This window comes from Engraulis encrasicolus, chromosome 8 (assembly GCF_034702125.1).
Source record: "Engraulis encrasicolus isolate BLACKSEA-1 chromosome 8, IST_EnEncr_1.0, whole genome shotgun sequence".
NCBI classification, from domain to species: Eukaryota; Metazoa; Chordata; class Actinopteri; order Clupeiformes; family Engraulidae; genus Engraulis; species Engraulis encrasicolus.
The window spans coordinates 1,856,744-1,874,243 of record NC_085864.1 but is presented as its reverse complement, the minus strand read 5'-3'; the positions used below and the strand labels follow the sequence as shown (position 1 = coordinate 1,874,243).

Here is a 17,500-nt window from a genome sequence, read left to right as displayed (position 1 = left end):
ACACACACACACACACACACACACACACACACACACACACACACACACACACACACACACACACACACACACACACACACACACACACACACACACTACACACTCACACACACATTCTCTCTCTCTCTCTCTCTCTCTCTCTCTCTCTCTCTAGATTGGAATATGTGTACACGTATGTGCGTGGATGTTTTGGTGAATGTGTGTGCAGGTTGTGTGAGTGTGTGGTGCTGAGAGAGAGAGAGGGAGAGGGAGAATTTGTGGTACTGATAGAGAGAGAGAACTCTGGCTGTTGCTGTGGCTGAGAGGAGAGGAGAGGAGAGGAGAGGAGAGGAGAGGAGAGGAGAGGAGAGGAGAGGAGAGGAGAGGAGAGGAGAGGAGAGGGTTGCTTTGCTGTGGAAACGCATCGCCATAGATTTCACAGACACACAACCTGTGGCTTCTGCTTTTCTCCTGATGACCTCAAAATACACACACACACATGCACACACGCACTAAGCCCACTCACCCACCCCTCCTCTTGTTTGAGAACAGGCAGAATGACGTTGGCTGACGTCAAGAAACTCTCTCTATCTCCCTCTCTCTCTCTTTCTCTCTCTCTCTCTCTCTCTCCAGAATGTTCTGTTAAGACAATGCGTGGTCCTCTCTGGTCGTGGTGATGGTCTCCTCCTGAAGTGGAGGGCTGCCTCAAGAGTGCGTTTTCTAAACCAGACTCAAACAAAGCACTATCATAGCCCTCTCACATTAGAAAGCTTTCATTCGTAGCCGTCTTGCCCAACCACCCTCATTTGTTGTTGATTAATAAACACGCTCTCACACGTGTGAACACGCACACTCACTTCACAAAGGAGGAATGGATACACACACACACACACACACACACACACACACACACACACACACACACACACACACACACACACACACACACACACACACACGCGCGCGCGCGCACACACACACATCAAGAATGTCTGGATGAGGCAGCCTTGACATAATGTTCGAGGAGGTGGACTTAAGATCAGAGATTTGCAGGTCCGAAGCCCACCCGTACCTCTCCATACACCTCCATGTCTGGCTGATGTAAGCTTGAGCAAGGCACCTAACCCCCCAATGCTCCATACTACATAGACTGTAACCAATACCCTGTACATATCTGTACATTGCTTTGGATAAAAGTGTCAGATACGTAAATGTGATGTAATGTAATGCAATGTAATGGATTAGCTAGAGTAGTTTGAGTTGTAGCTTGATGGTACCACTACGCTGTACTTGTACAAAGTAATAACAAGATCTACGTTTTTAATTTAGAATATAGTTAATGCTCAGTATCGTCCCCTCATGGCTGTTTGTGCAAGTCATTTTTCTCATCTCGTCACGGATGCAGTGTAGCCAATTTCCAAGTCACACTCGAGACATAAATACCACAGCCAAACAAACAAACCCTCAGCCACCACACACCACCTTTGACAAAGCGTCAACCCAAAACAGAAAACAACCGGTCTCTCTTGTGCACTCGTGTGTTTGTGTGTGTGTGTGTGTGTGTGTGTGTGTGTGTGTGTGTGTGTGTGTGTGTGTGTGCGTCAGCGCTCGAAATTAACGGTGTCCCGGCGTCCCGGGGACCATAAAAAATGTTGTGGGGACACAAAGTTATCATTTCTGGGACAATGCCGGGACCGTCCAAAAATATAGCCTAAATGAAAAGATTCAAAAAGTAGGCTATTATATTTGCAAAGCCATCACACTGGGACATTAGCCTAACTCAACACCAACCATCAGCGAAAATAGCAACAGAAAACTTTCCTATAAACGTCCGCATTGTGTTCTAGAATGTTGATTAAGATTTCGCAGCTGCGACTGCAAGCGCGCGTTTCTTCGGACTGCTGCTGAGAGGTTGTCCCGTTGGCCATTTCACCCTGAACTAGAAATGCTCTCAGAGAAAACGGGCTCTGGATTGTTGATTTTTCAAGCCAACAAGGATATATTCCAGTAGACATGGTTAAGCTGTGAGAGGAATGGAGTTCAGTTTTGCTAATATTTCAGGTAAGCAAAGCAACAGCCCCAAACAATGCGCAGTTGTCTGTGGCCACCTGTCGCGTGCTATCTGCCCAAAACACCAGAAACGCGAGCTGGCTCTAAGTAGATTAACCCTCATTCATACATAGGCTATCAGAAACTGCCTGTAAATTACTTTCCATTAACAAATAGTTAGGGAAACGGCAAGCAAGCTAACAGAGGTAGTTGTTAGCCAAGAACGTCAAGCAGTTTCATTCAAATGTGGCTGGAAATGAAGGCCTATATTCTGAACATTGTCATTCAAACGCAGTTATTTAATTAATGTTGAAGTATCCGTGTTATTGTTTCTGTGCTGGTAAAAGCAGAAATGCCTATTAGCCAAGGTCTAATTGAAAAGGGAAAAAGTCCACCTTGACTTCATTGATTACAAGCACGAAGAACGCGCTTCAATTTTACAGCATTGCCAGCGCATTTCTCTCCAATCCCTCTCTTTCTCCCCCTCCCCTCCCTCTCCATGCTAGCCTATCCCCCTCTCTTTCTCGAAAGTGAGATAGGCCTAAGTGTGCGGTCGTAGTTTTTTCTCTTGTGCATTTATTTTTAGGTTAACTTATCAAATTGTCTTGATGTCAATGTCAAGTGAATTTAAAGCGGAAAGGAAACGTCTTGCAATGCGTTGTCATACTCCTAATGCGGCCCCAAAACCTACCGCATCTTCTTCCACCTAGCCTGATTATCATCGACTTTCACATCTCTTCGAGACTGTCTGAAGCTGTTGCATCACTAGGAGGGCACGGCCTGGCTATCTTCCACCGGCATGCCCATCACAACCAGTGGCCAAAGTCAGACTAGGTTAGACTATTGCCACTTTTTAACTAAAGCTAAACAGACACTGAATTGTTATTGATATGTAGTAGACTAAATGAAAGCTGTTTTTTTCTGTAGGCTAAATAGGCTACAACAGAGTAACAGGCTGGCTGCAATAGAGTCTACAATAGCCTACATGATGGGTAGGCTATATAGGTGCATAAAGCAATCAGTTTGACAAATATAATGTCATTGAATGCAGATTTCCTCATATCACCATGCTCATATATTCTTGAAAAACGAAATGTGCACGGTTACTCAAGGCATTTTTCTATAGGCCTATAAGGCACAGATGTTCATGATTTAACACACCCTAATTTTTTCTTAAAGACCTGAATTCACAGTTGCACTGCAAAAAAAAAAAAAACATAATCACACATGAAATTGAACGTGGACATAATTTACCACGTATTTAGGCGCGAAAAAAATGGGGACACTTCTGGTTACATTCGGGACAATACAAAGTGGAATCCGGGACCATTGCGGGACACAAAGGAAAAAAGTTAATTTCGAGCCCTGGTGTGCGTGCATGCATGTTTGTCTGTGTCGGTGTATATTTGTCTTCTTTAAGACCAACACATCCGCATCTTTTAACTGGAATGGTGTCAGCACTGAAGCACTGGTAGTGGTGGTAACGTTAGAGTATTTTGATCTATTTCCTGCATTCCCGGCCGACACCGTGTATCCCGGCAGGAAGTGAGTAACGCTTGGTAGCCGTTTGCTGTAATACTGGGCCCTGAGACTGGCCCCCGGAGCCATGAGGCTGGAGGATGGCCCTACAGTAGCTCTGATCTGCCTGGGAATGTGTTTACTTGGCGGGGCGAGAAGAATAAACAGCAGCCCCAGGACATCCAGGGCAGTCAAAAGGGACATAGCCATGTGGGCGATTCCCTGGAGCATGCTACCATGTGCCAGTTGTGCATGCGTGCGTGCGAGTGCATTTGCGTGCATTAGTCTGCCTATATTCCTGAGTGAGTCTGCGTGCGTGCGTGTCGGATGTGTCCAGTGTTGTATGTGTGCGTTACTCTGTCCATATATTCTTGTGTGTCTGTGTGTGTGTGTTTTTAATAATGTTCATGTGTTTGGGGACAGGAGAGAGAACAGATATTGGTTTTGCATAAACGCGTACATTATGGATATGTCTTGAGGCTCTTTTTGTGGATTGGAAGCTCTGAATGCAGTTTATTTATTTGTTAAGACGTCCAAAAAGGAACTGTCATTCAGTGTAACGGATACCTTCTGTTGACTGTAACTGTAAAAAAAAACACGATTTTTAAATTGTTTCAAGTGAATGGATGACAGCCGAGGCTTTCATGAATTCACTGGAAAAAAATAAAATAAAAAGAGTCATGTTTCTCACAGTTACAGTCAGCAGAAGGTATGCGTTACACTGAATGACAGTTCCTTTTTGGACGTCTTTGACCCACATATGTATGGACAGAGTCACTGACAGCTTTGGCCAGGCCATGGATAAAGTCCTCTGAAAGGCCCCCCACCCAGTACATTGTAATGGGGACCCAATTCTGTGTCCCCTTTGTCTCTGCGCCCTGGACAACGATCCAACTGATAAGGGTAAATTTGAGTGATAGTAGGAAGGCACACTCTCGTCTCCGTGTGTGCATTCTGAGGACTGACTCTCCTTCTGTTGTGAGAGGTATTTGGGCGGTTACTTTGTATGTTTCCTCTTGCCTTCTTGAAGGTTTTACGACATGTTTTTCTTTTGAACCATTTTGAAAATCTACTCCCATTGATTTCCTGTTGCCTCTGGAGGGTTAATGTGCTTGTCTCTTCTCTCTTTCAGGTAATCTTGGTGCAGGTAAACCCAGGCGAGGCCTTCACAATCCAGAGAGAGGATGGTCACATCCAGTGTATCACAGGTAAGGCCTCTACTCTGTCTGTCTGTTCGTCTGTCTTACTGACTGTCTGTGTGTTCCATTACTACCACTAGGCTCTGTAAATAGATTATGTGTGTAGTTCAAAGGTCACTCTGTATGTTTTTGATTTTGACAAATGTGGCATGAGTACATTTCATTGTCTCTATTCTCGTAGACCACTTCTTTGGGATTTAGTTCTCCTTGAGCTCTGTAGTTATATTTCTTTACATGATTGGCCATGTGGGGATGCACTGCGATCCGGAGATAAAAGAATGATGATAAAAGAAGCTCTTGAATTCTTGAGAATTTTCTAATTGAATCTCCTGAATCCTCTAATTATTTGTCTCACTGCACCCAAAATCATTAAAGAGTCATTAAAGTAGCGACTCCACCACAGTACACTACACTACATTTGGCCGTCAAAGAGTTTTTTGCTCTTTTGTGTTTAATACAAATGCCAAGCGAGGTGTTTTGGTATGCTATCCCTTTTGTGATCATGGCCGCGGGGAGGGTTATAATTAACAATGTTTTGGATGTGTATTTGTTTTGCTTTTGTCTTTCTCTCTTTGGGAGTCGGGAATGAATTATTTTTTTGGCAACTGCCTGTGTTGAACATGGACCAAGTGTTGGTGCATTGGCTGCCTGACACTGTTGTACTGTACCCTTCCAACTGAAGTTTGGCTTTTGGATATTCTGAATACTCCTCTGACACCTTTTGTGGATTGTTCCAGCACGGTGCTACTATGTGTGACATACCAACACCTGCCGATCGCATCATCATTCTCACTTCATGCCAAACACACACACACACACACACACACACACACACACACACACACACACACACACACACACACACACTTGGAATCATTGGCAGGTGCTTTTTGTTTACCAATCATAACAGGTCTCGTGTAAGCCTTGCATCGAAGGGCATGGTTGGAATTACTCCCCTCCGTCGTCTACCCACAATTCCAAGCGGCCTAGCAAGTGCTAATTGCTGGCTTCGCTAGTGCCGCCGTCATAACAGCACCGTATGCTCGGCGCGTTCAGCTGAATTTGTTTGGACATGCTTAATGGAGATGTGTTACAAGCACCCCGCGAACCCCCCTTATCTCTTCTACTAGAACTATTGTTGCGATGTGACACAGGCACTTTTGTGGGAAGCTCGCTGAGAATGCTGCATTGTGACAGGAATGTGGGAGCAGAGGCACGCACTTTCACTCCGTTGGGGAGATCGACCAAGAGTGTGCGTGCGTGCGTGCGTGCGTGCGTGCGTGCGTGCGTGCGTGCGTGCGTGCGTGCGTGCGTGCGTATGGGAGAGTGGGAGCAGGCTGGATTCAGTTTTGTTGTGGACTTCAAAAGAGGCACTGCTTACAAAGATTTGCAGCATGTCTGAGAAAAGCTGTACTCTTTTTGAAAATATACACCTATATATATATATATACTGTATATGAAAAAAGAATGCTACTGTTGTCGCACAGAGTTTGCAGCAGGACAGAACTCGAATGCAAAATGTACTACATTTTAAACATTTGATATGAACACCACCAAACCTGGCTTCCTCCACAATATACCTATCCCAAAAGTGAAGTTGCACAAAAGGGAGATTTTGAGGATTTGGCCACACTTTTTCAACTTTTGCCAAGCACACAAGTCCGACCTTTTCACTGCTGGGGAAGATCCTTCAGAAACATCTACTGTTAAATCTTCAACAGTAATGTACTTCGAGAAGTAATTTTGGCATTTGGGTCAAGGACGTTGTTTTGGGCTCAGACGTCAGGTGGTGCAATACAGCTAATACACATAAATCAACTAGTAATTGGTAACTTATGTACTGCAATGAATATGCCTCTTAAATAATCCACTAAAACCAAAACAACATTTAATCCATACAATAGTGGCAGTACCTATGGTTACACCACCCTGACGTGTGCTACAACTACTAAAACGTCATTGACCTCGATACATCTGTATTTATCGTACCTCATGAGTAGGGCTGGGTAAAATAATCGATTCAATCGAGAATCGATCGATATCATTTAAAATTCACATAATCGATTCACAGGGCACAAAATCGATTTTTTGGTTCTTTTTCTTTTTGTCCTTTTTGTTTAATTTAGGTCTATGGAAAATACCCTGTAGGTATTAGTCAATTAGACCTAGGCCTACTTATTACAAATTAGCAATCTATTAACACTGTCAAGCCACAGCCCTTTGACATTATATAATAAAAATAGGCAACAGCATCTTTTGGGGGAAATCCTGGCACCAAGAAAGGAACGGATTGAATCGATGTGGAATGAATCGAATCGAATCGAATTGAATCGTGATTAATCGATTCAAATCCCTAAGAATCGAAATCGAATCGATACAGGAACATGGCTGCAATACCCAGCCCTACTCATGAGCATTAAAAAGGTATATTAAATGTGATGTTACGCTTGTGTGAGCTTCCTCTACTGTAATAAATAACCTTTACCAAAAGAGAGACGATGTTTCTAGAAGGAGATACTTTTTTTCGCTATAACCTTTAAAGCAGTGCCATGATATATGATCTTTACCTTTTCCAGTCGACAGGACAACATACTTCTTGTGACTCACGGTTTTTCGGTTTGAATCGGCCCGTAAAGTACTAAGAGAAAAGTCATACAGTATAGCACTGCATCAGCAACAACAATGCCAAATGTGAAACCACCGAGCCCTAATCGTGAGCTAACTTTTTTGTCGGTCGATATTGATTATCGAGGGGATTTATTTGCAGATTTTCTCGCTGATAGATGGAATCCTGGCCACAGCAGCAGAAGGAACTCCACTCCTCCTCCGCGGCCGCACAGTAGGCGAAAGGAGCAAGCGGAGGGAGCTGCCATTAAAAATAGTATCTCGCTGCTAGCAGTGGGAGTCAGAGAGGGGAAGAGAGAGGACGATTGAGGTGCATTTTTGGAGAGATTTGGCCCACCCCACCCTGCGCCCATGTAGTCTGTAACGATTAGGTGGAAGCAGCAATGATTTAACACCACGCACACGCACACACACACACATACTATTCTCAACATCCCCTCTGCTTCCTCTCATACACGCATACACACACACACACACATACACACTCTTTCAAACACTGTCTCTTATGCACACACACCATTACACTCTTTCATACACCATTTTTCTCACAGAAATGCGCGCTCGCACACACACACACACACACACACACACACACACACACACACACACACACACACACACACACACACACACACACACACACACACACACACACACACACACACACTCTTCTCTCTCTCTCTCTCTCTCTCTCTCTCTCTCTCTCTCTCTCGCTCGCTCGCTCTCTCGCTCTCTCTCTCTCTCTCTCTCTCGCTCGCTCGCTCGCTCTCTCGCTCTCTCTCTCTCGCTCTCTCTCTCTCGCTCTCTCTCTCTCTCTCTCTCTCTCTCTCTCTCTCTCTCTCTCTCGCTCGCTCGCTCTCTCGCTCTCTCTCTCTCTCTCTCTCTCTCTCTCTCTCTCTCTCTCTCGCTCTCTCTCGCTCTCTCTCTCACTATCTCTCTTATATTCCCTCACACACAGATCTCCACATAGCTCATTGCCATCCCCATCCCCCTGCCTGCCGGCTCTCCTCTGCCTCTGAGGGGGGATTCTGGCAGAGGTTAGTGCTCAGTAATCTGGCTCTAGCCGAGCCCTGTGACGGGGTGGGGGTAGGCATAATTGAATTAGTGCACTGGGCTTCTCCAAGCATCCAGGCAGGCAGGCTGGCCAGCCCTGCCTCTCTTGATGAACTGGTCCACAGAGCCAGCAGTTTGGCTGGACAGATAGCACCAGACTCCAGTCTAGGCTTCAGGGTAAGCTCCACTCCTGCACAAAATCATCATTGCGATTACTTTGGTATTATTTACATTACATTTATTTAGCATTTCTCTCTAGCATTTCTGTCAAAAATACCTTGTTTTTGTGATCATTTATCGTTGAAGAAAAACTTGAGCTAAGGCATCTGACCTGCCTTTGCACTTTGCGCTGCACCTCTGAACCACTACTGGTAGAAGCAAAAAAGGAGCATGTTGACTTTTTGACAAAAGTTTGGTTGATGCCAGAGTCTAGGCTCCCGGTTAAGCTCGACTCTTGCAGAAAGACGTTTTTTCCCCATCCCAAATCAATGATATTGTGCATCACTGCTTTTGGTCATATCTAGGCACACACACACACACACACACACACACACACACACACACACACACACACACACACACACACACACACACACACACACACACACACACACACACACACACACACACACACACACACACACACACACACACACACCATTGAAGTGATGCATCATTACTATTTTTGTTGCTTGCTGTCTGTCTCTCTACTATATTTATCTGTGGCCGTACGAGGCAACAGTTTGACCTGGCAGACACCAAAGTCCAGTCAAGGCTCCAAGGTGACGGTCCACTTGCACATCACACACATTGTGCACATCATTGTAGTGATGCGTCACCACTATTTGTGTAGCATGTTGTTGTCTTATCTATCCATCTCTGGCTCTATGAGCCAACCAACTAGACGCCTGGCCAGGCTAAGCTTCACTTAGAAAGAAGACTTTTCCCTCATCCAAAACCTCTAATATTGTGCATCACTATTTTTTGTAGCATTTTGTCTTATCTATCCATCTCTGGCTGCACAAGCCAATAGTTTGGCGGCCTGATACCAAAGGTCCAGGGGCCTCATTTATCAAGCGTTCTTAGGCACAGATATGTGCGTAAAGCGTGCGTGCGATCATTCCTGAGCAAAGTATGGGATTTATGAACATGTACTTGAACGTAGAAATGTGCCTAAATCTACGCACACCTCAGACCATGCGTGCGAGTGGAAGAAACACAAAATTGCAAATAATATTGACCGTGCAAGGTACAGTTTGCTTTGAATGACAATGGAGTATGACAGTGTGCTATTTTTCAGTGTTTTCGTCCATGTGTGTCTCCTTCTTTTACTTATTTTGAAACACTGTCCTCCTCCTGTCGAAAGCACCTCCACTTCTGCCGCAGAAATGTTTCTATCTCCACACTTCCCGCCAGCGCTTCAACTGGCGTGTGTATCCGCATGTGTTCATGTGTGTCCAAACAGGGTGGGGCCTTCGAATTCACATGGCATTTGAATATATTTTAATACCATATATGGTTATTTGGAGGCGTTTCGGGATGCAAATTACCCCGAATGCGCGCGTGCACAGTGATTTGGAAGGTGTGGGATTTATCATGCAGACGTGTGCGTACGAACAGCCAACGCACGTTTCATAAATCCCGATTTTTCTGTACTTGCGAACATTCTAAATTTCACTCGTAAGACACACTTTAGAAGACATTATACGAACTGATGATAAATGAGGCCCCAGGAGTCCAGGGGTAAGCTCCACTCTTGCAGAAAGAAAACTTTCCATCGCACCTCCCCACCTTTTGCATCGTCACTATTTTTGTTGTTTACTTGTTGTCCGTCTACCATCATCTTGCTGTCTGAGCCAACAGTTTGTCTGGGCTCATGAAAGAGGGTAGAGTCCAGCCCGGCTAAGCTCCACTCTTGCAGAAACACTCTCGCACCATTTTTCATTCAGTGCATGACTCTGCAGCATTTTGTCCATCTTATCCATCTCTTTTCGATTTCCAGCTGACTGTGTACACCTCATCTTGGTCATGGCTGATATGTAGTAGTAGAGCTGGAGGTCCAGGCCCGGGTAAGCTCTACTCTTGCAGAATAAAGACATTTCCTTCCACCACTCCTGTTGCGCAAGTGCATCATCAACGTTTTTTGTTGAATCTTGTCTGTCCATCTCTGGCTGCATGAGCCAAGAGCCAACCAGATGCTAGCACAAGTGTAGCTCCACTCTTGCAGAAAGAAGACATTTTCTTCCACCATTCATGTTGTGCAAGGGCATCATCGCAACATTATCGCATTATCGCAGGATGTTACCTCTCTAGCTATCTCTGACTGCATGAGCCAACAATCGACTAGAGTCCAGACCAGGGTGAGCTCCACTCTTGCAGAAAGAAAACTTCCTCCAACTTCTTCTTTCTTCCACCATTCATGTTGTGCAAAGTGCATCACCGCAATTTTAGTGGGATATTGTAAGCTTATCTCTCTCAAATCAATGAAATAGACTAATGCCTGCCAATTGCAACTTTGTGCCGCGCACCCCAGCTATCTTCTTCTCAATGCCTCCCGAGGACTCCCTAACACGCCCTGTGGGGCTCTACAGCCCCCGTTTACAAACACTAATCTACACAGTGGGAGCCAAGTGGAGCTAGTGGAGATGCTGACGTGGAGTAGAGCCCAGGGTTTAGCTCCTGAAGGAAGACGTTCTATTCCCACCATTCTTTGTGTCAGACAATTTGAAGAAAGAAAAAAAAACTCTCGCACACTGACCATTTCGCTGTTTCCTTTAATACACAACATCTGCAAGAAAGTTGCAAGTTTGCCATTCGTCTTGTGCAAGTGCATCATCACTATTTTGCACCATGCTGTCTGTCACAACTGCCAAATGAGGGCATGTCTCAACACCCTCTAGTATATCTCCTATCTGTTGCACTTCATTAGTGAAGGGAGTTGCCTTGTGTCGGCCGCGTCCTCGTGATTGAGAGTGAGTGGTGATGTGGTGGGTTATCGGGTATGAAGCCTGTCCGGGAAACGGGCATGTGATGCGATGCACCAGGTCACAGGAGGGTTATGTGGAGATTTTAGATGATGTGTTTGGGGTTTGTGTGTACCTGTGTGTGCAATGAATGAAGTGCATGTGTGTGCGCATGTTTGTGCACATGTGTTTGCGCACACGTTTGTGTGTGTGTGTGTATTCAGTAATGGTAGAAGGTTGTGTGTACAGTGTGCGTGCATGTGTGAATGTAGCCACGGAAAAAAAGTGTTTGTGTGTGTGTGTGTGTGTGTCTGTAACTGGGAAATGTGTTGGTTAAAGGTGTGAAAGGGGGACTGATGGTCTTGGGCAAGGCTGAGCCAGCGCTTGGTAGGCAGGCGCCTACTGTGCTTACTCTCTAGAGCAGTGTTTCCCAACCTTTTTTGTCTCGCGTACCCCCTAAACCTCTTTGTTGTGCCATGAGTACCCCCTAATTCATGTTTTATATCGCTTTCCCTGTCCTGATGTGACTGCTCCATACATTTGTTATAATAATATCATTCCAAGTACCCCCTGCAGTGTGCTCGCGTACCCCTAGTGGTACACGTACCCCTGGTTGGGAAACACTGCTCTAGAGCCTCATCATGACGCTACGGACAAAAGTTCTACTCCGTTACATGGGGACCGATCGGTCACTCAGGGACACACACACACACACACACACACACACACACACACACACACACACACACACACACACACACACACACACACACACACACACACACACACACACACCGTACACCCAGACCCAAGTCTCCCCACCAACACACACACACTCACTCTCTCTCACACACACACACACTAAACCCCCCTGTCTGACCCTCCCCACTCCACTGTCTGACACTGTACTAAATTTGGCGCGTGTGAATGAATGAGAGAGATGCTGGCCCCTTTGCTTCCCCTGTGGTGCCAAGGGGGTGATGAGGTGGGGGTCGGGTGGGAAGGGGGAGGAAGAAGGAAAGAAAGGAAAGGAAGAAAAAAAGAAAAATGAAGGAAGGAAAGAAATAAGAAAGAAAGAAGGGAAGTATACTGGGAGAGAGAGAGAGATAATTGTGAGAGGGTAAGAAGGTTACAGAGGAAAGGAAGGGGGTAGGTGGAGGAAGTGATGGAGAGACGAAGAGAGAGAGAGACAGAGAGAGAGGATGGAATGCGTGCACGGATGAGTGCGGCTGCTGTTAACTGGCCCTGTCACCGGGTGTGCTCGTCTCTCTGTGACGTGGATGGAATGATGACTCACCGGTATTCGGGTACACAGGGAGAGGGGGAGTGTGTGTGTGTGTGTGCGTGTGTGCGTGCGTGCGTGCGTGCGTGCGCGCGTGTGTGTGTGTATGTGTGTGTGTGTGTGTGTGCGCGTGGTTGTGTGTGCGTGTGTGCGTGTGTATGTGTGTGTGTGTGTGTGCATGCTTAACCCCTAACCTTTGAATGGGCTGCAGGAAGGAGAAGAGAATGAGAAGGAACATGAAGGAGGAGAGGAGAAGGGGCGGAGGGGCAGCGAAGATGGAAAGAATTGAGAGAATGAAATGCCCAGGACCCTCTTCTGTTGAAACCATCTCTTTCTCCTTCCCTCCTCTCTCTCTCTCTATCTCTCTCTCTCTCTCTCTCTCTCTCTCTTTCTCTCTCTCCATTCTTCCGCTTTTTTCAGTCTTCCTCTCTCTCTTTATCTCTCTTTATCTCTCTTTATCCCTCAACATCTTTCTATCTATCCATCCCTCTATCTCTGAAACTCCTCCTTCTCTCATTCTATCCCTCCTTCATCTCTCTTCATCTCTCTTTTTTTTCTCCGCTCTGTTTTCTCTCTCTCTCTCTCTCTCTCTCTCTCTCTCTCTCTCTCTCTCTCTCTCTCTCTCTCTCTCTCTCTCTCTCTCCTCCCCCTCTCTCCCTATCTCGCCCCCTTCTTCCCCTGATTCCCCTCCTCCTATTTTTTTGTGGTTTGTTCCGTGCTGCTTCTATTTGTGTGTTCATTCAAGTATTTTTAGCTGCTGGAAGTGCGTAGGATCCACGTGTCTCATGACTGACTGCCTGCCTGCCTGCCTGCCTGCCTGCCTGCCTGCCTGCGGGCTTGATGCGAGGAGGCAGTCGAGTGCTAAAGGAGGAAGTGGAGCGTTGTGTGTGTGTGCGTAAGTGTGTGTGTGTGTGCGTGCGTGTGTGTGTGTGTGTTTGGGGGTATTGGAGGCTACTGGGGCAACCGAGGTGAAGGACAGTGGCTGTTTTTTAAACTTCCTCTTTGTGTGTGTCCGTGTGTGTATGCATGCGTGCGTGTGTGTGTACGTGCATGCGTGCGTGTGTGTGTACGTGCATGAATGTGTGTGTACGCGTGCATGCATGTCTGTGTGTGCGTGCTTGAATGTGTGTATGGGGTGGGGGGTGTTGCTTTCGTCTTCATATCCTCTCTACTTAGACAGCAATAGACTGAGTTGAATAGGGCTTTGCCTTGTCCGGTAACTGAAAATATCCCAATGGCACTGAAACATTTTTAGATCAGACTTAAAAAAGCCCAGACATAACACTGAAAAGATCAAATATGAACACACTGTTACCAAACATAGCATGAATAACCATGCATGATCCTTTTGATGACGCAGTGTTTTTCGTTTGTTTGTTTGTTTGTTTTTTGTGGCTAGAACTCGGGACAATACTTGGTAAATACGGGAGACAAGGGATATGATAAATAAATATCCCTTTCCCTATGCAGGATGCGTATACATAACAGAGTATTTTGATAAATGAACAATTTTCTCCCCTACCTTCACCAAAATATCTTTGTTCACACCATCAGTAAATCCACATAAATCTGCTGCCCAGAGCTGTCGTAGATAGGTTAAGCCTGAGCGCAGAAAGGAGAATGCCATTCAAGTCTCTGCTTTTCTCTGTTCATATATGAGCGTCTACCTGAAGATTCGTTTTCAGAGGAAAAACCTCCTTTTGTGTATAAATGAAAGGCACAAACAAAGGGAAAGGTCTCCGTTTTTGAAAATACTCGGGTATGTATGAACACCGCCTCAGTTGGAACCAAGTGAAGTAAATGTTATGCAGTGCACGGGTACTACTTGAGGAGAATGCCTGCTTTTCTTACCACAGTACAGTGCCTCCAGCCTTTTGGTGTTCATAGAGCATTTCCAAAGGAACTGTGGTAACTCTGCTAAATTTTTTTAATTATAGTTGCCAAGTCTGATGGTGTAGTGTCGTAACTGACCATTGCTCAGCAAGCTAGCCAGTAGTAGTAGGCGGCAAACAGTGTAGTCTTCACAGTGAACTGTGCCTTTAAGCGAGCCTGAAATAAATAAACAACAAAAAAGTAGTTTTTGCTAAGCTCAACACTGTTGTTTCGCAAGCTGTATCAGCAGTTTGTGGTGGGTGCTCTAACACCACAGAAGGTGGTGGTTTGTTCATTTACCAAGTGGTCGGCTTGCCAGCAAGCTCAGTGTAGGCAGACAGGCAGGAAGAGAAGGCAGGCAGACAGGTTATGTGCAGAAAGGCTGAAGAGTGGGAGAGAAAGCGAGCGAGTGAGAGATCGAGTAAGACAGACAGACAGAGAGAGAGACAGTTTGTGCTGTGTTTTGTTGTGTAAAGAGTGGCCATGTTGGGACTTGGCCCAGTGCTCTATGCTCCAATGCCCACGCCTGTGGACACAGTACCCCCATGGGAGAGAGGGAGGCAGAGGCAGATGGAACTTCAGGCAGGCAAACACGGACAGAGGCGGAGATGGAGGGAGGGAGGGAGGGAGGAAGGTAAAGAGATACATGGAAAGGATGGGATAAGTGGAAGTAGGGAGAATGGAGAGAAGCAGAGGATAGATGAAAATGTGAAGGAAGAGAGATGACTTACCAGGGTGAGTGAAAAGATAGCGAGAGATATAGAGGGATGGAAAAGAGAAGCAGATAGAGCAATAGAGGGTGTCAGCATTGGCAACGAATGAGAGGTGTGTGCATGTGTGTGCGTGCATGCCTGTGTTTATGTGATGTGACTCACTGCAGCAGTGATTCAGTGTGCCAGGCTGGATACCGTGCAACTGAGCGGGCAAGCGAGCTACAGCAGCAAGTGAACAAGAGGAGAGGAGACACACGCGCACACACACACACACACACACACACACACACACACACACACACACACACGCATACCCTTGTGTGTCCAATCAGCAATCTCCAGCACACCATTCCAGGGTCCCCAGTGGCTCCGCACTACGTCTGGTACCTGTCTTCTGTAGAGCGATGTTGACCGGCAGGATTTGCGCTGGTGTTCTGACAAACAGTCCTACATTGTAATTTTAGGATGTTCTGTCAGACATGTCTGTTAAACGGTCCTACAACACCATAGATAGACGTCAGACATGTTTGTTCAACAACTTATAAGTTAAATACTGATTTTTCCGAAAGTCCTTCCTGCTTCCTGCAATCGCGTCAGATGAAACAAAGTCCAGACCATGAATACGAAATGGAAATGGTAGTATTATGGGATGGTCAGGACCAGGCTACCCGAAAGCCCCACAGAATTCGAATATCAAGTGAAATAAAACATTTAACTTAACATTGACAATGACTATTCATGTGGATTCAGTAGTAGTAATATGTAGAAGATAAGGAGTGCTCGAACGCCATGTTTATTTTCTAAATGCACAAAAAGGGAAGGGGTAGACTAGAACTGGCCCTGCGTGGGGACAGCCGTGGTGTAAGGCGTTAGGAATTGGCCCCTAGATGACAGGGTTGCATGTTCAATCCCCTCCCTTACCAATCCCTTCCTTCATCCATGGCTCAAGTGCCCTTGAGCTAGGCAACTAACCTCACAATGCTCCAGGCCCTGTATCCAATATCCTGCAATATCAGTCGCTTTGGATTTTTTTAAAAAGTGTCAGCTAAGTGTAACGTAATGTACTGTAATGTAATGCCTGCATGTCCCCAGCCTGGAGTCTCCTTCGTCTGCCTGTCTACACACCCAGCTATCTCCAGTACACCTCTCCAGGGTCCCCATTGCCCGCTGTCAGCAAACTACTCTCCCATGCCCACTCCACAGTCTCTGGAGGGATCAGTCTGTCTTGATGGCACAAAATCGTGCCAGCTAGCCCACCTCAGAATACCCATTGCCCCTCCCTTAGGATTCACCCCTTCTCTCTTTGTCCCCATTCGGCAAACTCCACCACTCTAGCAGCTGCAGGGTGCCTATTTGTTTGTCCTCAAACCCAGCAAGCTCCACCATGAAATAGCCACTTGCAACACACACATAAACAAACAAACTCTGCCAGTGGATCCACATAATTTCCACAGCCAGCCAACTCGTCTCCATCCATCCCCCGGCCCACCGCCAAAGCCTGCATCTATAGTCCTGTGTCCACCGCTATGGTTATGACCTCTGAACCACCTCTAAATCACCCCATAGCCAGCCATGTCCTAGTGGTTAAGGAGATGGGCTTTAGATCAGAAGGTGGCAGGTTCAAAACCCACCCTTCCAGTCCATACCTCCCTCCATGGCTGAGGTGCCCATGAGCAAGGCACCTAACCCCACACTGCTGCAGGTACTGTAACCCATACCCTGTTCTTAAAATAAATGTAAGTCGTTTTGGATAAAAGCACCAGCTACATGTGATGTAATGTAATGTAATGTAATGTCTTCTTACAGCCACTGTAGCCAATAGTCTGCATCCGGTATTCTGCATTTTGTTTCTCATCCACAGCCACAGTATAGCTCCTCCACACTGTGGAGTCCCCATAGTCGGTACCCCAGCAAGCCCTAACCTTCACTGCACTTTTAGCCTTAACTAGTACTGGTAATTACCGGAGGAAACCTTGAAACCCTATCACCATAACCCACCACCAGACCCCAGACTCTCCCCACCGTCCTCGCCCCTGAGTCTGCATGGTGTGTCTCCTCCACAACCACAGTACAGTTCACAGTACAGTTCCCATAGCCGTCACCCCAGCAAGCCCCACCACTAAGCCACCTCCCCGCCGTCTGTATGGTGCGTTTACTCCCTCCACAGCCACATGACAGCTCCTCCCCCTCCTGCCACATCCTACCACAGCCCACATCCTCCAGCATAGAGAGCGCAATCTACACTAT

At 46.3% G+C, this 17,500-nt stretch overlaps 1 protein-coding gene across 2 annotated transcripts in view; it reads left to right on the top strand.

The window, feature by feature from the left end:
* The window catches only part of fndc3a (fibronectin type III domain containing 3A), a 165,375-nt gene that overhangs the window by 66,557 nt on the left and 81,318 nt on the right, over window positions 1–17,500 (top strand). For both annotated transcript variants that reach the window (XM_063204797.1, XM_063204796.1), the window contains one exon: window positions 4,679–4,754. In XM_063204797.1, coding sequence (XP_063060867.1) covers window positions 4,679–4,754 — 76 coding nt within the window. The remainder of the gene's footprint in view (window positions 1–4,678; window positions 4,755–17,500) is intronic.